The following is a 22,012-nucleotide window of genomic DNA, read 5'->3' as shown; positions in this document are numbered from 1 at the left end:
CTGATCTGGAAATTGGCTCTCCTCCTTATGCATTGACAAACACTAGATTATCACAAAAGTGGTTTACAAACAAAACTCCCCCACTATTACTGGTAAAGAACAATAAATCAAACAATGCTTCATGCACACTATTATTAATTCTTAACTGTGTCTTGTCAGGGTCCTAATTCCATTAACTGAAAACAAAAGTTACAACAGCAGAAATTATTCCATACAGTTAGAAACAAAAGCCAAGAGAGAGAGAGCAATAATTCTGCAAGATGTTTAAAGGAATAGCAACATGGCAAGCATTGTCACTTATGTAGGAATTATTAAGAAGTAGATTCAACATAGTCAATTATCTCACCAGATTTGGGTGATGTAACAACCTCTTCTGCTGGTTCTCTTTTCTTTTCACTCAGCTGCTTCTCCCTGCTGAATAGCAATCCATCTATTTTATCATCAGGTGGAGAGTAACCTTTCAACAACTCTCCAAAAGCAGTTGATGAGAGACGTTCTGTCTTTTGGGAGTCACCAAATGACTCCTCACCTATACCAGGTGAACTCTCTCCAAAGGTGTCTTCTCCTGTTGAGCTGTCTTGTTGCAGAGCAGTAGTTTTTCTGATGTCTAGTGTCTTCGGTGGTTTTGGTTTGGTGACTGGTGCTATTACATCTTTTTTGTCAGACTTCTTTGAATATATCTCACTATCTACATGTTCTTTCCCTATCTCTGTCTGCTTTTTATGATTATGCATTCCATTCACATCTGGTGTTAGCTGACTAACACCTGCAGCTGACTGTACTGAAATTTCTGATGTACTTTCCTCTACGTCCTTATCTACAGGACGTGTTGCTGTTTTTGGCTTACCCAATGAAACAACAGGTTTTTTAGTTACTGCTGGTTTCTTAGTGTCATATGTATTTCTGTGTGTGGCTGGTGCAGCTTCTGTATTTTCTGTTTCAGTAGTGTCCTTTACCACTGATTTTTCTTTACCTGGTGTTCTGTCAGCTGGAACTGAAAATATACTATCAGTGGATTCATCTGGGAAAACTGGTGGTTCTGCTGTCATGACAAAAACTGGGTCTGTTTTCTTATCTGGCAATGATGTTACTTTCTCACCTACCACATTCTCTGACTTATCTGATCTCAGTTTCTCACCAAATATATCAATTTCCTCATCAAAATCATCACCAGAAAATAAGTTCACTTTGCTATTTTGCCTTTGAGTAACATAGGGTTTCACTTCATTTCCAATTTCAGAAAATATGTCATTTTTCGAAGCATTACCAGAAATTACAAAATTATTAGTTACATCCTCAGAGAAAATGGAGGTATTATCCGATTCTTTATCAAACAATGAGGATCCCTTGCTGTGACTGTCACTTTTGGAAACATGATTTATTTCTTTTGCCATACCTTTATTATCTGACTGATCCACAGGAATTAATGCTGGAGAATCACCTTTTCTGGACTCAGTGCTTTGGATATCATCCTCCCAGTCATCAAACAAACCACCAGTAGGCACATTTTCATGTGAAACTGAAGAATTTTGACCATCACTAGCTCCCAATGTTAAACCACTGGTCTTCACACTGAATAAATCAGTGTTTGTATCATCAGGAGAAGGAATCAGTATGCTACTACCATTACCAAAGAGACTAGTCTTTTTAGGTGGTTCTTCTGAGGAATAGTCTATTTTCTTTTCAGATGACAGGACATCAATGCTTCGGCGAGATCTTGATCCAGTTGAACTTGCAGAAGAGAAAAGCAAATTGTCTTCATCTGAATCATTATCATCATCAAATAAAGACTGTGGTTTCTTCTGCTGGATTAATTTTGACACACTTGGAGGATTGACAGGTGAACTGAAAAAGAAAATGTAAGTATCAAAATGAAATTTAACTTAGCAACAAACAAAAATTATTGAAGCTCTAACCTCTTTCCCACAGCTTTGTTCACATATGAATTCAACACATATACTGCACACATCTCCTCCTCCCCTCTCTCATTGAACCCTTCTCCCGTCTCTCTGTCCACCTCGTCCTCCCACTTCAATCTGTCCACCTTTCCCTCCGCATTCCCCATTTCCTCCACCACTTCTCTTTGTACATCACCTTCCCCCCACACTCTCCTCAGCCATACCCATCCACACCTGTAGCTCCTATGAGGCATGCCAATATTACCTGCAAGTGTATCCTCCCTCCCCCCTCTCTTCCCCTTTCTCCATCCAGCCCCTCCTCCATCCTCTCCTTGTCCATCACCTCCCCCCCCCCCCTCGCCCTCGCCCTCTGTGATCACTCCATCTTCCCTCCCCTTTCTGTCCATCTGCTCCTCCTCCCATTTTTCTCTCTATCCATCTCCTCCTCAATCCCTATCTGCCCTTGTCCTCCTCCTCCTCCTCCTCCTCCTCCTCCTCCTCCCCACCCCTCACTGTCCATCTGCTCCTCCTCCCTCTCCCTTTTGATACCCTTCTGCCTCCCTCCCCAGTCATTAACTCCTTACCACCTTTCTCCCTATCCATCCTCTCCTGCATACCTTTCTCTGTACATTCCCTTTTGCCCCCCCCCTGCCCCCCCTCTCACCCTTCCCACCACCTCCTATCCACTCTCCTCCAACCCACCACCTCCTGCCTTCCTCAACCTTCCTTTAGCTGTGACCATCTGCAAATGTAGCCCCTGCAAAATATGTTGATAAAACAGGTCAATACCACCTCAGATAAGGCAGGCCCATACTGTTCCCACACGTCTGTCCTGCAGGCAGCCTATAGAGCAGAGGCTGAATAAACATGTTTTTCTTGTATCTCTGCTACTGTTTGGGCCAGGTAATTATATACCCCATCATGCTGATGGTGCAAAGGTTTGGGAAGAGATCCCTCAAAAACACATTTACAGTCAGAGGGGGAAGAGAGGAGACGGAGAAAGAGGAGATACTTTTTGTCCAACTACAATGTCCTTGTGTTGTAGCTTGAATGGGATTATGTGTCGTTGGAGTGGGTAAGTAGCGAAGAGGGGAAAGTAGCAAGGGGGCAGGATAGGAATGTGGCACCAGTGCACAGGTGAGGGGAATTGAGTGTGGGGCACCTGAAGTACAGGAGTGGGGTGTAAAGGGGAGGTAGAAGAGAGACAGGAGAGACAAATGATAGGAAGTGGGAGACTGCAGAGAGGAGGAAATGAGAGCAGATTTAGTAAAACGGGTGGTTGACGTGCACAGAAACATGGGCTGGCAGAGATTGACATCAGGAGGATCGAGGGATCAAAAGGTGTATTTTAAGGACAGTTTCCATCTACATAATTCAGATACACTTGCACTGGGCACATGGCATAGGTTGTGAAGCAACTTCAAGTGCTCTGCAACCAGGAGGTTAACTGTAATCTTGGATACAGTTTGGAAGTTAACACTTATTCAGACGAACTGTCAGTTGGTGTTACTGCTCACATAAAAGCCTGTGAAAAACAACAAGCATATCTGACACCATTAGAAGGAGGGCCATTTTTGAAAAGAGTTGCACCATATACCAGCTCTTCCATATCTTTTGCACAGCCTTTATGCCATATGCTCTGTACAAAGAATTATATGTTACAAGAAAGGCCTTCTTTCCATTTTTTGAATGAAAGTTTTTTTTTACATAAAGTTCCTTGTAACAACCATCTAAACAAACCTGCTAAAACTAGACATACGCAATATCAAAATCACCAATATCTACCTACAACCTCAAAATCTCCCTCATTTGCATTGTAAATTTACAACCAGATCTGCAGAAGGACCCTAGCACATTGATTGATGCTGGCTAGTCACCAACAGAGATTCTACTGTAACTTCACTACTGCCTTATCTCTGTATGCACCACACCTGCAGTCTAAGGAAATCCTCTTTCATGGCATAATACTGAGTTCCAGTTTCCATTACATATTATCTTCAGCCATTGAAAAATTTATCTTGTTATCTACAGCAGGCTAATCTACATGAGTATAACCAAAGAGAAAACAGCATATATTTTATAGGTCAGTGCTGTCTTTTCCTTGAACTTCATAATTGCTTTCCTCACAAAGCTTTTTACTACTTTTGAGAACAATATCTCTTTCACATATAAAATTTTACTCTTAAAACAACTACAGCATTGTTCACATTTATTTATTTATGCATTTATTTTACCTGGCAAGATTAGGGCCTTCAGGCCCTCTCTTACACCTAACATTGCTACCGGTGCCCAAGGAGAAAAATATCTACATGTGTTAGTGCTGTCTATGTTATCTCCACTCAACATGAAACAAAATTGTTATCCTCTAACTATGTTACTGATTTTAAATATAATTCAGACTTTTGCAACAGGGAGGCTTCCAGTATCCAAAATGAGGTGAGGGAGCAAAGCATGACACCTCTGTGCAGACACTGCATAACTGCAGCAAAATCGTTTCAAAAAACAAAATTTTAAATGGTTTAGTGCATCTAAGCATGTCATACTGTGCTGTTTTTATGGACAGAGAACACTGGCTATTTCCAGAATGAATTTTCACTCTGCACCAGTGCGAGACAATTTGAAATATCTTGTGTGTCATACTGGGACTTGAATGTAGGATCTCTGTCCTTCATTGGGAAGTCCTCCATTAACTGAGCTATCCAACGTGACACACAAACAGCCCTCACAGCTTTACTTCCATCAGTATCTCGCCTCTTGCCTTCTAAGCTCCACAGAAGTTTTCTTGCCTATCTTTGTGAGGCTAACACTCCTGAAAGAAAGAATACAGGGGAAACATGGTTTGGCCAAAGAACATGTGTTCATATTCCTAGTTCAGTACACAGATGAGGTGCTGGCAGGAGTAAAGCTGTGAGAGAGGGATGTGAGTTGTATGTGGACAGCTCATTCAGCAGAGTACCTGCCTGTGAAAGGCTAATGTCCCAAGTTTGAGTCTCAATCTTGCACACAGTTGTAATCAGCCAGAAAGTTTTAAATCAGCACACATTCTACAGTGAAATGAAAATTCATTCTAGAAACTATCCCCTAGGCTGTCGCAAGCTAGGTCTCTGCAATATCCTTTCTTCTGGAAGAGCTAGTCCCACAAGTTATCTAAGACTCTTCTGTGAAATTTTGAAGGCAGGAGATAAGGTACTGGTGGAAACAAAGCTGTGAGGGCAGGTTGGCAACTGTGCTTGTCCGACAAAGGCATAGGCCACAGGTTCATGGTCCGGTCTGGCATGTCGTCTTCGGGTGCTAGGAAGTTTCAAAAGGAATTTTCTCTCAACTACATCAGGGCCTATAACTTGGAGTGAACTTTTCTGCCTCACTATTATAATGTATGTTTGCAGATTATTCTCATTTTATTTGTTGACTGTGGTTGGTATAAGGAATTACACAAAATTGTAAAGTGTTCATAGGAGTTATGTGCTTAAACCACAAGGATAAATGACTGATATCAATAGTTAGTTCTGTATGATGACAAGCTTTCCAAGCATTGCTATTATTGCTTGATCTTTTTCTTTTGATTACACCACATATTAATTCATCCTATCAGTGGAATGCTCTGAATTAAATAGGAGGAAGAGGTTGAAAATTTAGTTACTGTCACATCCTGATGCTGAGGCGGCTGCCAAGCTGGCTGCCTGATGACATAAAAAGCATGATGCTGACCAATAATGAGTGCACTATATGGAATGGTCTACCTTTCTACTCTATGTGCCTTAACCAGTACTTGACTCTTTGAGAAGAAGTTTAACATATAGAAGATCTCAGAGAATACTTACAGAAAGATTAGAGAGTGTGCAATAAGTTGGAGTGGTCAACTAAAACAGTGCACTTTGAAAGAATAGTGATTTGGTGCAAGCAATATATTCTCTTGTACATCCAGGAAGCTTTTGTCTTACAATCACATTCAATCAACACAGTTATGCACTGTCACATTTTTTATTTTTCAAAACTCATTCACTCTCATTTCAAAAATTCAGGTACCACCATGTGATGGCATACACAAAAACTGTCACTAAATTGTACCCGTTCTGAGTTTTTGGTAAATTAATACCTCTCTAGGAGGTATAATTTTGGTTACACCTGTCGATGTTGCAATCCATATACTGCAGATGTTATTATGCACAATGATAGTGTCTTTCATACATGGATGAAGTTAGCACGATGGTAGCAGTGCTAATTCATGATATTTTAGACATGACAACAGCAGGGATAGTTTCGTCATGAGATCGTGTCTGCAGTGCACTTGCTTGTGTGATAGCAACACAGCACATCACCTGGCATTTTAATATCAGTGTGGGTTTGGTATGTTACTCGATGGGCACGTATCAGTTTACAATATTGTGAAAAGGAAAGTTGCTACTTGCTGTAAAACGGAGATGCTGAGTCACAGATAGGCACAACAAAAAGATGGTCACAAATATAGCTTTCGGCCAGTAAGGCCTTCGTCAAAATCAGATGACAAACACACACATACACACTCATGCAAATGCAACTCATACAAACATGACTGCAGTCTCAGGCAACCGAGGCTACACTTTGAGCAGCAGCACCTGTGCATGATGGGAGTGGCGACTGGTGGGAGTAATGAGGAGGTTGGAGTGGGGGAAGAAGGGATAGTAGGGTGGGGTAGCGGACAGTGACATGCTGTCAGGGAGCATGCAGGAACGAGGTGGAAAGAGAGTAGGGCAGCTATGTGCAGTCGAGAGGTTAGAAGGAGGGCAGCGGAGAGGTGGGAAGGGGGCGATATCGGAAAAGGACATAAGTAAAAATACTGGGTGTGATGCAGGAATGAGGGCTGTGTAGTGCTGGAATGGGAACAGAGAATGGGCTGCATGGGACAGGACAACAACTAACAAACGTTGAGGCCAGGAGGGTTACAGGAACGTAGAATACATTGCAGGGAAATTTCCCCCGTGCACAATTCAGAAAAGCTGGTGTTGGTGGGAAGGATACGTATGGCACAGGCTGTGAAGCAGTCATTTAAATGAATGATGTCATGTTTGGCACTGTGCTCAGTATAACACCCCAATGACCCCCTTTAAGTCAATTAAGACAGAATATCATAATATGAAGTAGGGAAGAGTTATCTTGGCAAATACGACATCTTTGCCAATAAGCTAACACCAAGAAGTTTTGATAACAACAACATTATACATCACTGAGAGTTTTTGTTATGAAAAGAGGAGGAAGAACCCTCAGATGTAATTAATGGACAAATATCCAAGTGATAATTGCAATTAATATCTTGAAAGGTAAGTCCAAGGTGATGTTAGTCAGAGATAACTTTTATGTGGAAGAGAGTTGTAAGCGCAACGAAGAAATTCAATGCGCCTACTATACTCTTTCACAGAAGAAGTCGCTTGCTGGCTCTCGTCCTGTAAAGACGTGTGAGAACAATTCTTGTCTTAGTAATTGAGAGTACGGAACACGACAAGATTGTTTTGTGTTTAGAAGTGTTTGTTGCATGACGTGATTCACGAACTTCGGAAACTGATTTTCTAAGCAGAGACGGGAACTGATAGACGTGTTTAACTGTGCATAACGGGTTAATTGAACTTTATTGACGAAACTAGTGAATACTGGATTTGACTTTCAAATAGTTGGAAGTAAAAGAAGAGTGGATAGTATGTCAAAGAACTACACTCAGTTAGTCTCAAGTAGGACACAATTACACAACTTCACGAAGATAATACAATTACGCTGAAGAGTCAAGGTGTCGTAATTGTCAAGAAACTTAATTTTAATAGTACTGACTTTACCAACCAACTGCGTGTGCGTGTTGGTGCGAAAGTTATAAAGTATTTAGTGGCCAAGGAACAATAAACTGTTCTTTCCAAGTGAAATATCAAGCGTGGACTACATTATTAAGTGATTTAATCAATGATAGTTAACTAACGACTGTTCAGCACAGACAATTTGATCTGAATATCAAAATACCTACTTCATTAATTGAAAAGAGAACTTCTGAACATTTTGTTTTTTAGCATTACGGAGTAGGTTCACTCAAACGTGATCAAAGAGTATCTGTGGATCTCGTTTCATACAGGTTCAACAACTCTATAGCAACAAGCCAACAATGTATGAAAAGACTGATAATTACAATGTTTCCTTGCAATTGGTGGTGTGTACGATGCAGATGAGATAAGATTTAACAACTACTGCATATCTGGGCAATGAATCATTCAATCTTAAATCAGAAGAAGCATCCACCATACGAGTTCGCATTTCTGTCTCCTGTTCACCAGCGGTGATCTACGTCATCGTGCATTGTGTCTCAACTCCACTGCGAGAGTTGTGGCAGTAGCAGCTCTACGGCGTCAACAATATCAGCATGCGGTTGGAGTGCGGGGATGCCACACACCATTTTGGCGCCCAACGCGGGGCCCGACGACGCCAGCTGCCGCCTCATCTGGGAGACAAAGCAGCACCTAACAACGCCAGTCAACGCCTCATTGAGAAGACGACGCTAGTCGAATCGTTGAAAAGACGACGTGATATCTGTGGGCAACAGCTACACATTATTTGTTCACAGAACTTAACTCAACGACGCTGGACGTCACACCGTCCGACATTTCTTCTCAACGACGAGTGCAGAGACGACGTGGGGGGACTGACTCCTCCACAACGCAGCCAACGCTCCATGACTTCAAGTGATCTAAATGCAGAACGATGCAGCGCGTCGGAGAACGCAACATCAGGAATAGGGTGGTCCACTTGTTCCTTGGCCACAGTTTGTCAATGACCATTCATGCAGACAGACAGCTTGTTGGTTGTCATGCCCACGTAAAATGCAGTACAGTCGTTGCAGCTTAGCTTGTAGATCCCATGACTGGTTTCACAGGTAGCCCTGCCAATGATAGGATAGGTGATGTTTGTGATGGGACTGGTGTAGGTATTGGTGGAAAGATGTATAGGACAGGTCTTGCATCGAGGTCTATTACAGTGGTATGAGCTATGAGGTAAGGAGTTAGGAGCAGTGGTTGTACAGGGATTGATGAGTATATTGTGTAGATTCGTTGGATGGCGGAATACCACTGTGGGAGGGTTGGGAAGGACAGTGGGCAGGACATTTCTCATTTCAGGGCATGATGAGAGGTAGCCAAAACCATGGCGGAGAATGTATTCAGATGCTCCAGTCTGAGTGGTACTGAGTTACGAGAGGAATGCTCCTCTGCGTCCGGACAGTGGGACTTTGAGAGGTGATGGGAGACTGGAAAGATAAGGCATGGGAGATTTGTTTTTGTACAAGGCTTCAGTGAGACCCTTGGTATGTTTCCAGAGGGACTGCTCGTCACTGCAGATGCAACGATCATAGGTGGTTAGCCTATATGGAAGGGACTTCTTGGTATGGAACAGGTGGCAGCTGTCGATGTTGAGGTATTGCTGGTAGTTATTCGGTTTGATATGGATGGAAGTACTGATCTAGCCATCTTTGAGCTGGAGGTCAACATCTCGGAAGGTGGCTTGTTGGGTTGAGAAGGACCAGGTGAAGCAAATGTGGGAGAAGTTGTTGAGGTTCTAGAGGAATGTGGATAGGGTGTCCTCACTCTCAATCCAAATCGCAAAGATGTCATCAATTAATCTGAACCAGGTGAGGGGTTTAGGATTCTGGGTGTTTAGGAAACATTCCTTTAGATGGCCACATTCCTTTAGATTTGGCATAGGATGGTGCCATGCGGGCGCCCATAGTTGTACCCTGGATTTGTTTGTAGGTAATGCCTTCAAAGGAGAAGTAATTGTGGGTGAGGATATAGTTGGTCATGGTGACTAGGAAGAAAGCTGTTGGTTTGGAATCCGTTGGGCATTGGGAAAGGTAGTGTTCAATAGTGGTAAGGCAATGGGCATCAGGGATATTAGTGTAATGGGAGGTGGTATCAATAGTGACAAAAGGGAACCACGTGGTAAAGGGACAGGAACTTTGGAGAGTCGGTGGGGGAAATGGTTGATATCTTTTATATAGGACAGTAGGTTCTGGGTAATAGGTTGAAGATGTTGGTCTGTGAGATCAGAGAATCTCTCAGTGGGGGCACAGTAGCTGGCCACAATGGGGCATCCTGGGTAGTTGGGTTTAGGGACTTTAGGAAGTGTGTAGAATGTAGGAGTGAGCAGAGAGATGGACTCTGGGGGAAACGTTTGGGGATGGGCCTAAGGATTTGAGTAGTAACTGAAGATCCTGCTGGATTTCTGGAATGGGGTCACTGCGGCAACGTTTGTAGGTGGGTGTATCTGACAGCTGGTGGAGTCCTATTGTCAGATAATCCTTGCATTTCAAAACAACAGTGATGGAGCCTTTATCCGTAGGCACATAAATGGGACATATCATGTACACTTCAATAAAATTCTTCAGGGTATCAGACCGCATCGTCATAATTTTAAATTGCACCAACGTTTCGGCCAGCGTTGCAGCTAGCCTTCATCAGGGCCTTACGTTAACTGCTAAATGAACACACTTGGATTCCTTAAATAGCTGCACGAGAAAACCGTGTCGTTACTTGATTGGCTGTACTAGGAGGAGGAGGAGGGGTGAAAGGTATGCTTTATTGGTGTTTCCTTTATTATCTGTTATTGGCTGAAATAGCTGTTTTCTATTGGTCTTTATATTAATCCACCCCATTGGAGGAGACGGACGAATAGCGAACAGGTGATGGCTGTGACGTCACACTGTTTCCATGCTGTCCAGAAGCCGGCTGCGGCGTGCCATTGCTTTGTGTGCTCGCGACCACTACTGTGGCTCTCCGCGTGTCCGCATGGGCCGCCACGGCACTGCCGCCGCTCCGTAGCCCTGCTATTGCAGGCAGCCAAGACCTCGGAAGCTTGTACCCGTCCTCTCTATTCATGTTGGCGGGTCTTTTGGCTATTTCTATCGCCTCTCTAATCTTTCTTTTGAAAGTCAGCAGTGGCGGAACACCGGGACGAGTGCGGGAAACCAATATTTTTTCAAGAAGCCCGCGTCCTGGCGAAACAGCCTCTCACTTTCAAAAGAAAGATTAGAGAGGCGATAGAAATAGCCAAAAGACCCGCCAACATGAATAGAGAGGACGGGTACAAGCTTCCGAGGTCTTGGCTGCCTGCAATAGCAGGGCTACGGAGTGGCGGCAGTGCCGTGGCGGCCCATGCGGACACGCGGAGAGCCACAGTAGTGGTCGCGAGCACACAAAGCAATGGCACGCCGCAGCCGGCTTCTGGACAGCATGGAAACAGTGTGACGTCACAGCCATCACCTGTTCGCTATTCGTCCGTCTCCTCCAATGGGGTGGATTAATATAAAGACCAATAGAAAACAGCTATTTCAGCCAATAACAGATAATAAAGGAAACACCAATAAAGCATACCTTTCACCCCTCCTCCTCCTCCTAGTACAGCCAATCAAGTAACGACACGGTTTTCTCGTGCAGCTATTTAAGGAATCCAAGTGTGTTCATTTAGCAGTTAACGTAAGGCCCTGATGAAGGCTAGCTGCAACGCTGGCCGAAATGTTGGCGCAATTTAAAATTATGACGATGCGGTCTGATACCCTGAAGAATTTTATTGAAGAAGACAACGGCCGCGGAAGCCTACACTTACATATCATGTACACATTGATGCTGTGTAGAATGTAGGAATGAGCAGAGAGATGGACTCTGGGGGAAACGTTTGGGGATGGGCCTAAGGATTTGAGTAGTAACTGAAGATCCTGCTGGATTTCTACAATCTCTTTTTCGAGTTTTTGTGTATGAAAGTCTGGCTGCTTCACCTTATACGGGAGCCTGTTAGTGACAAGCTTAAGCCTTGACATTTGCAAGTTTGTACTGGATTTGTGGGATGTTCAGCCACTTAGTAAACTATTATGTAGGCCCAATTCTGCAAGTGTTTTTCTGTGCGGCCTTGGAATTTATGAGATGAATTTTTGCTTACATGCCATGCACAAGAGAATAACTAAACTAACCCATTTTAGTTGACTCATATGGATATTCTGTACATACTGTGTTATCCTCTTTATGTTACTATAAGTTCTTTTGGTTTTCTAAGAGTTTGATGATTTGTATAGTCATCATATATAGTTATAATTTTCCTGATGCAACTAAAGATTGAATTGTTTTCATGAAACATAGTTGTGCTCTCATTTCTTTAGAAAATAAAATTTATACAACTGTAAACGGATCTTATCAACCATGAATAATGCAAACAACAGTTGCAGACATCATATCAAGAGAAACATTTGTTAAGTTACACTGTTAAGAGAGACCCTAATATTTCAAGGCCAAATTTTGAGGAAAGAGTGCAGCTTTTTATTTGGGCACAGCTTTTTCCTGAACAAATGTCAGATACCATCAATACTTCATGTTACTCCTGCATAGGTCCACAACAACTATAAATTTCCTGAGAAAAGTAATTTCCTTGCACAGGCTTTTTATGGGATATAAACACATTATTTCATTATCAGTAAACATCATTCACCTGGCACTAAAATTCTTAGCAAAACTATGAGACAATATTTAGTAGAATTGTCATTCCTTTAATTGGGCACGTTGCTTTCAAATATCAGGGGCTTCTTTCATAAAGCACAGAGTGAAAAGTGTGTGTGTGTGTGTGTGTGTGTGTGTGTGTGTGTGTGTGTGTTTGTGTGTGTGTCCATTCTGAAATAATTTTCATAGTCCTTTTTCTGTCCTTGCACTGTTGCTAACTAAGCTTCAAGCTTCTCTTCTCACTACCCATGGTTTCAACCACAATCTCTTTTGTTTCTCTTTCTATCATTCGATCAATGTCCTCACTGGCAACATTACACTACAGGCTGCTACACAAATGATACGCTGTTTTGAGAGCTATTCTCAAACACCTATGATGAAAATTGATTTCAGTCAAGTACTTTGATCAAAGAAGCCAAGTTGCCTGCATTCATGCACACCGTGCTTCTACCAGGTAGTTGACAGAGTGTTTATATGATTATGTTCCAGAATTCACCTGTAACGTTAGCTATACCACATTTCTTACATCACAATATTGGCACAATTCTGGGGGATTTGTTCAGAATGCTGTTGGCAGTGTAACCTGATGATGATCTTTTGAATGAACTCAGTCAGGACATAAATGTGTAACACAACAGCTGTTGTGATTTCTTGTTAATATTAATAAGTCGTAACTACACATTAAAACACCAGTTGCAATAGTTGGTGAAAACGTAACAAACATCTATTTCCAGTAGCTATGTTGGGTAATATTAATTGTATCATTTTGCTGCAATTAGTTTCTCATTCAGTACTTTACACTGTATACCAATATTTTCATGTATTTCTTCATTTACAAATCATTCACCTCTCACAGCATATTGACAATCTGATACCACATTAATAGGTGTGTAGAGAATTAAAAGAGATGGACAAAAAGGACAGGGTTCATTTCTGCATAATACTCACTCTGATCTCTCTCTTGGGTGGGTGTTATGGTTTGTCTCTGGTTTATTTTCCGTTATTTTTTTAGCAACTGTGTCATTGTTCCCAGATTCTTTAACACTTGATGGCAATCTGCTTATAAGCTGTGAGGCAGTTACACTCATATTTCCCAGCACTGACACACCACCAACAGGTTTCTGAGAATACAAAATTGGAGCATTATGTTAAATTCTAACTAAGAGACCAAACAAACTGCATGTAATAATTCTAGACTATTGAACTGTGTAATACACAAATATAGATAACAGCATCCACAGAATATAAATTAAAGATTAAACAAAATAGTAAATGTATTCTGGACCACGATGAAGTAATACGGGGTGTTCAAAAAGTCTCTCCGCAGTGCCGTATGATCGTTCACCTGCCTGGGTTACTTCCTTTCAAGTGGACACTCCCAACATTCCACTGTTTCGTTTATCTCAGCCAGTATCAGTAGTATCGTTGGTGAGTGTCGTTAAGTGTCAACATGAACATTTAAGTTTTGCTCCTTTGTTCATTTGTTTCATTTTTGTCACTGTTAAAATGCTAACCATTGAAGAACGTGTGTTTTTAGTCGAACAAGTGTTTAAAGCTGGTGGTAAATACACAGTTTCAGTTCGTCAAACATTTAATTCAGTTTTCCCAAAGACAACACTTTCACATCGCGATACTGTGCGAAATTTGATTAACAAATTTCAAAGTATGGGTTCAGTGACAGATTCAGCGAGAAGTGGTCTTCCCAGCGTTTTGTCTGAGGATAAACTACTCGATATTTCCAATAAAATGTGCACAAGTCCAACCAAGTCAGTAAGAAAACTCGCCCAGGAAATCAATGTTTGTGTTGGAATGGCTCACACAGCTATAAGGAAAAAATTAGAACTTCTCCCATACAAAGTGACTCGTGCAAAAACTAAAAAATACTGATCATGGGAAGAGCCAGCATTATTGTCAATGGTTCAAAAATTTCGTTCAACAAAATGGAAGAGATATTCTTAATGAAACGTTTTTCACTGACAAGGCATGGTTTCATTTATCCAGGTACATGAACTTGCAAAATTCTCGTATGTGGAATACTGCAAGTCCATTGAGTAACCACTTCATTCTGTGAAAATAGGAATTTGGATTGCAATTTCTAGACGTCGGATTGTGGGTCCCGTATCTTTCAACAAAACAATAAACGCACAACGATACTGCAGTGATATTCTGTACCCACTCATAGGAGAACTTGTGTTAAGTGAAATACTTAATGGTTATTTTCAACAAGATGGTGCAACCGCGCATACAGTTCGCATTTCAATGTCACTGCTTGCATAATTTCACAAGGACTTTGGCCTCCACAATCGCCTGACCTACCACCTGACTTTTTCTTATGGGGTGTATCTATGAAAACCGTCCAAAATCCACCGATGAATTGAAAACTGAAATATCCACTTTCACTGCTTCTGTTACAGAAGAAATGTTACAGCTTGTGTTTGGAAACATGATTAGATGAACTGAATTGTGTATTCAACAACAGGGGGCACACTTTCAACATTTAATGTGAAAATTTGTAAGTCAAAATGAATATTCAATAAATTAATAACTTGTATTTCACTGAGTTTCATTTCGGTATATCCACTGCGGCATACGGCATGCATGGCTAACAATCATACAACACTGCGGAGATACTTTTTGAACACCCCATATAAAATGAGCATACAAGAATATAGAAACAATGACCAGACTAACCCACAAGCGGCACAAAAAATTCCTGCTTAGGGGAATACTCACTGTCTCTGAGACAACAGTTTACCTGCTTCGACACTGTCGATTTCATAGCACTAGTTTCAGAGAACACAACTTTGTTCCATCAAACAATGGAAAGTCCAGTATGGAATAAATAATGACAATATCACTAAAAAGGATAGATTCCTACTTACCATATAGAGGAGATGTTGTGTCATAGGCAGACACAACGAAAGACTGCTTTACAGATAAGCTTTTGGTGAAAAGGCCTCCTTCTGAACTAGGAAACGTACGTACACACACACACACACACACACACACACACACACACACACAAAAGCAATGTCTCTGGCCACTGTGGCTACACAGCCCATCAGGTGCAGTTGTAATACCTCCAGTCCAGCTACAGCGGCCAGACACATTGGTGCATGTGTATGTATATGTGCGTGTTCTCTCCTTCTTCCCTTCTTCTATTCCAGAACAAGGTGTTTTGGCCGAAAGCTTGTACATATATCAATCTTTGCCTTGTGTCTGTGTGCAACACAATGTCTCCTCTATACGGTGAGTAGCAATCTATATTTTGCATAATACTGTCGCCAACTCTGTTCCATTACATACAAGATACTGCATATTAGACACATATGTGTTAAGCACATTTGGGAGGGAGGAATCAGTTTTGTTGACACATTTTAACTAGCATCCAAGGAGGATTCCATTACCAAACATCCTCCAGGGGACATCTACTGAAGAAACTGCTGTGTGTCTTTTGAAAATGATCATGTTAGTTCTCCCATTATGATACCAAGCTTTTATTAAATTTAATATCAACAACAGTTTATGCCAAAAGTGTTTTTAAAAACCAGATTCAGACTTTGAATGTTATAGAATAGTCATGGAAGTTTGGTAACTTACAATCTGCACATGTCCAGTTAAAAATTCCCCATAATTTTAAAAGCCATAATCCTTCTTATGTCCTGCACTTCATTCTCACATTTTCAGAAAAAAACTATAGTGTAGTTATCAAAATTCTCCCCCATCATTTCTTCTAAATGCTTTACACTCATACTGAGACAATTCAGTTTAAATCTATGATGCACTTCAAGCTCTTACAAAGCTGGCCTAAATCAAACAATGGAAAGTCCAGGATGAAACATCAATAATCTAAAAATGACAGATTGCTTCTCACAACACAGAAAAGTTGTTGAATCACCCATATGTGGGCATGACAATTAATAAGCTGTCTGTTCTCATGAATGGGCACTGCCAAACTGTGGCCAAGATACATATGAACCATCCAGTTGCTGAACATTCGACGCAATATGATGTGCTTCACTTTAATGACTGGTTCACAGTCTCTTTCCACCAACACCAGTTTTTCTGAGAATTCTCCGTACAACACATCATTCCTGTAACCCTCCCCCCCCCCCTTCCCCTCCCTGTCCCTCAGCCCCAAAGCACACTATGCCCTGTCAACCATCTGCCTTTCCACCTTCCTGTTCCCTCTCAAATGCTACACAAACCTTTTACCTCACCAACACACTTATGTGTATCCTTTGCAGCTCTCTGCTTCTATCAATTGCGCCCCCCCCCCTCCCCCCCCCCCCCACACACACACACACACACAAAATCAATCCATCCTCCCAATGCTGCACCTAATAACCCTATCCTTTCCTTACATAATCTCTTCACACTTCCCCAGCAGCACTAGCATCTTCCACCATGCCTAAACTGCTATCCCTCTCCTTCCTTACCCAATCCATGCCTAATCATAATTCTTACACCTATTACCCACCCCAAGCTATTAGACTCCTGTTCATATCTGATGAGTAGCATGCAGTCCTTTCCACATCATTGTCACACATAGTTAGGCAACAATGCAAAACACAAGATTTGCCTTACTGTCGTCACCCTCTGTCAATGTCACCAGTTACACAGGGTCATTGGTATCCCAAGAGCAGAACTATGTGCTGCCTTTTTCTTTGGAAGCTACTAAGAGGGCTGTATTGACTAGAGAAATGCAAGCATCTCCACACAATCAATTTGCATCTTCCTTAACATGGTATAACAAGTATAGCAAGTACAACTTTTTCTTTCTTTCTTTGCTACAGCACATTTAGACACAAATGGTAACAAGTTCTAAATAAATGTCTCGGAATATTATAAAGATGATGACAATGCCAAAATAAAGTTACCTTAAATAAGAGTAAGGGATTGGATCAGAAGTCAATTAAAATTTTCCTTTCCCTTTGCTTTGTATGTAAGAGTTCCAAGAGAAGTATTGGCAAGTCGATGGAAGCGTGTTCTATGAATAATATCATGAAACAAATGAAGGTATTGATACTACAGGAAACAGTGAAAATTATGATGTGTAGTTGGAAAATTCAAACTCTTTGCAGAGCATCCACTTACTCATGAAAGCTATACTGAAATGGTTTTTGAGAAAATAAGTTTATTGTAATATTAGTTGTGTCTTGACTATTACTGAATATATATGGTTTTGATCTTTGGATTCTGATGGATGTTTAGACAGAATTATGGGAATGAAAAAAATGAATTGGTAATTTTAAATATCAAAGGATTCTGTACAATGGGATGACTAATGTTTAAAGTGAAAGAGAGAATTTATGGATCTTGGGTTATTTTCTTTATTTAAATCAAAACAATGTACTGTTCTGTCATTCTAATTATAAATAAAGGTGTAAAGATGCATTAATCTCTTATTAATATAGTGGTACAAGTAACTGAAACTTTATGCATTTTTTTGTCTTTAAGTACTGAGGAGTCCTCCATTACCAAAGAAGATGAAGTACAAGGCATCTAAATGTACATGTAGACCTACATTCTGCAAATCACTGTGAACTGCATGGCAGAGGGTACATCCCTTTGTCTCAGTTATCAGGATTTCTTCTTATTCCATTCACATACAGAGAATGATCAAATGCCTCTGTGCATGCTGTAATTATTCTAATGTTATCTTCACAATCGCTATGTGAGCGATATGTAGGGGGTTGTAGTACACTCCTAGAGTCATCATTTACAGCTGGTTAATTAAACTTTGTTAGTACGATTTCTCAGTCAAGATTCTGCCAATTCAGTTTCTTCAGTATCTCTGTGACAGTTTCCTATGGATCAAACAAACCTGTGACCATTCATGTTTCCCTTCTCTGTATACATTCAATATCCTGTTAGTGCTATTTGGTAAGGATCCTATAAATTTGAGTAATATTTGAGAACCAATTTTTTGTAAGCAATCTCCTTTGCAAATTGATTTCACTTTCCTGGCAGTTTTGTAAATATTAATCACAAAAAATTTACAAAAAAAATTGATTTTTTTTTTCCATATCACTTTGACGCAGTACTATTTTGGCTGTGTGAAATATTTTGAAAAGTTGAATCACATTCCACTTTCATTGTCAAACATACATTTAACAACTTTATTGTAAATAATATATTAAAATTATAATGAATATTGTCTAGTTCTATTAATACAGTTTTGTGGAGGGGGCTAGTCAGGCACACTGGGCAACAAAAAGGAGTGTTACAACCTTATCAAATCTCAGCTGTGGTGCAATACAGCACCATGGTTGCCAGAACACCTACAATGGAGACAGGATCAATGGAGACAGATACTCACTGATGAGACCAGGATCTTTCTCATGCCTGTCACAGAAGATTGTGGAGGTAGCGGGTACCAGTGCACTTCTCAGCCACGCAATACCAAAGACTCAGCACACAGGTGGTTCAGACATGTTTTGGGCTGCTCCTACCAATATGAAGAGTACAACATTTTGGTCATGGGTTTGTATTTCAAGACAATAATGGACGGAGCATAGTATGTCCTCTTCATGAATGCCTTCTTATAGGCAACTGAACAGAATGGAATGTTATACCTGCTGACATGAAACCAATTAAGGGCAGTTCATACCACCTGACACTTGCAGTGCATTGCTGCAGGAGCCCTCCCCAAACTCTGCATGACCTCTGGAGGGCAGCTGTCTAAGAGTGGGACAGGACAGAGCAATAACATCTCTAACACCTTATGGATAATACAGTGTGTTTCAAAAAGGACTTTACAACTTTGAAAAATCATATAAATTAATTCTTAGTACCAACAGAGGTGGTTGTAGCGTCAATTTGTAGGGAAATACATCAAGTTTTGTCTTGGGTAGTTCGTTAGTGCCGAATTGCACTGTAAGGAGCACTAGTGGCAATTGTGTTAAAGGACAGGACCCGAGTGAGCTAGCTCTGTGTTTCAACTTGAGGAATCGAAGACGGTAACAACAGTTCAGCGTAATTTCCGTATCAAGTACACTAAAGATCCTCCTAGTAGGCCTACATTTTATGAGTGGCATAAATATTACTTAGAAACAGGCTGCTCGGTAAAACATGGGAAATCATCAAGTCATCCAAGCACATCTGATGATATCGTTGAGCAAGTGAGATAACGTTTTGTCAACAGCCCTACAAAATTGACCCAGCGTGCATCTCGCAAACTACAAATCCCACAAACGATTGTTTGGCATGTGTTGAGCAACCGTTTGCATTTGAAACAGTACACACTGACAATCAAACACACAATAAAAGACAGCGATAAAATTGCTCACAATAACTTGTGTGTGGATATGTTAAATCAATTACATGAGAATGAACATTTCTTGGGCAAATCATCTTTTCTGACGAGTTGACTTTTCACTTAAGCGTCAAGGTTACCACACACAACTGTAGGATTTGTGGCAGTGAAAATCCACATCAAACATTGCAACATGTTCGTGATAGCCCTAAACTGAACATTTTTTGTGCACTGAGCAAGAACAAAGCGTATGGCCCCTTTTTTTTATTTCCCCCTGAGAGAACCATCAGGTAGGCTACCTAGATATATTACAACAATTTTTGATATCACAGATCGATGAAGATGACTAAGAATGAAATGTTTACTTCATGCAAGATGGTGCACCACCTCATTACCTGGCTGATGTGAGGGATTTTCTCAGTGACCGCTTTCCAGGTCAATGGATTGGCCATAATGCGCCAATTGTGTGGCCCCCACATTCCCCAGACTTGATACCACTCTATTTTTTAAAACGGGGATGTATCAAGGATATCATGGTTGTACCTCATGTGCCAGCTTCTCTACCTGAACTTAGAGCAAGAATTTATGCCACCACTGCGCAAGTTACACCTGCAATGCTACAGTGAGTTTGGCAAGAAATTGACTTCCGATGAGATGTATGCAGGATAACCAATGGAATCCACATACAACATCTTTAATTTAAGGTAAAAAATCTTGATGTGTTTCCCTACAAAATGAAACTAAACCCAGCTCTGTATCTTCTTTCAATAAATTTATTTGAATATTTTAGGTTGTGAAGTTCTTTTTGAAACACCCTGTATGTCAATAAGGATAGAAGCACATTGCAACGCAGTGTAGCTGGAAGGTATTGTAAGTATACTCCCTGCACAATTAACATGAGGTGCATCCAGTGACATTTCAGGCAAAGCAATACTGGAGTGGATCTAGAGCAGAAAAAAATCCGGATACCCTTTCACTTCCCCCGTGGCATCTGGCATCCTGATACACACTCACAGTCAAAGCAGTTTTAAAGGAATGAGGAATTTAGCCCATGTTTCCAACAGTCCCTGGTTTCAGAAAGTTGTGAAATTTGGTAAGCTTCAAAACAGGAACACTGGTGAACAATGATTTTCTGGCTGCTTTGTGGATGGGATTTATGGTTGTCTTGTTAAATGCTGGACTCACATAACAAGACAAGCATCACAATACTTTGTAAATGCCAGTATACTTTCTATTTTATCTAATTTTGCTTTACTGAAGGCTTGTCTTTACAGATGTCACATCATTTAGAATACGACATCTGCGTCAAATGGCCATTAATCTTTATCCTAGAATATATACGAGCATGAAGCATTATCTTCATAAGACAGCACTATTGCTCATATGAGACATGATGTCTTAAACGTGACACACATTTTAAAACTGGTAAAGAACTGAATCAATCACAATTGAGCAGTGTTCCATAAATGTGGTATTCGTCTGCATGCTGCTTACGAACTAAAAACCCAGCATCTTTTCAACTATTAACATTACAGCGGAACATTGCAAGTGCAGTACCAAATGCTTCACAGCTTAACAGCATCTGTCATATGTAGAATTAGGAGTACTGATTTGTTGATAGTTTAATAAGAGATAACTATATAAATTGGCATTTTCATGTGCACAGTTGTGAACAACTTTTAGCTTGGATAGCAATTATGGTAATAATTATGTCCAGCATACATTCCGTAGGATTATAATAGAATTAAAGTAGCCATGTGTGATGGGGCTGTACTGAATACTTTCTTTTCATTCTGGCTGCTGCACACTACTGATACCTCCAACAGCAATAATCACTTAGTAAAACTGCACAGAGAAAGGCTTATACTCACACAGCCTTCCATCAACACACTGCCAGTACTATGCTCCAAACAAAGAAACATTTCCCACACAAAGCCCATAATGCTTAATCTTTCTTCACAATACAATATACAGCAATATCACTCAGCATGCCTCTTCATTAGTCACACCACTGTTAGACACAAATGGCATACAGTAACTCAGCAACTGATCAGTCACCGAAACTTGTTTATTGCCGAACATAATTACCAATTTTGGCTGACAATGGTCATCTGCAAATCATAAAATACATGCTGTGGTTCAATCCTACCACTGGGGAAACCACATTGTCATGTTTTCACAGTGATGGGATTGAACCACAGTATGTATTTCATAAATGCCGAAGCCAGCTGAAAATGGTAGTTTTGCTTGAAATTGGTGAGATGCTGCAATAAATTATTTTGAAAACAATCAATCGCTATAGCCTTCAGCCTGATTAATATGTTTTAAAACAAGATCCATCACTATCTTGTTGCATTCTACAGAAA

At 40.7% G+C, this 22,012-nt stretch overlaps 1 protein-coding gene across 1 annotated transcript in view; it reads right to left on the bottom strand.

Moving 5' to 3' along the window:
• The window catches only part of LOC126418896 (WASH complex subunit 2), a 191,581-nt gene that overhangs the window by 58,392 nt on the left and 111,177 nt on the right, over positions 1–22,012 (bottom strand). Inside the window, exons 12-13 of the mRNA XM_050085910.1 lie at positions 13,337–13,509; positions 347–1,845 (exon numbers count right to left, since the gene is read on the bottom strand). Of these exons, the coding sequence (XP_049941867.1) occupies positions 347–1,845; positions 13,337–13,509 (1,672 nt within the window). The remainder of the gene's footprint in view (positions 1–346; positions 1,846–13,336; positions 13,510–22,012) is intronic.

Source organism: Schistocerca serialis, chromosome 9 (assembly GCF_023864345.2).
Source record: "Schistocerca serialis cubense isolate TAMUIC-IGC-003099 chromosome 9, iqSchSeri2.2, whole genome shotgun sequence".
Classification (NCBI taxonomy): domain Eukaryota; kingdom Metazoa; phylum Arthropoda; class Insecta; order Orthoptera; family Acrididae; genus Schistocerca; species Schistocerca serialis.
The sequence above is the reverse complement of the archived record's forward strand: the minus strand, read 5'-3'. Positions and strand labels throughout refer to the sequence as shown.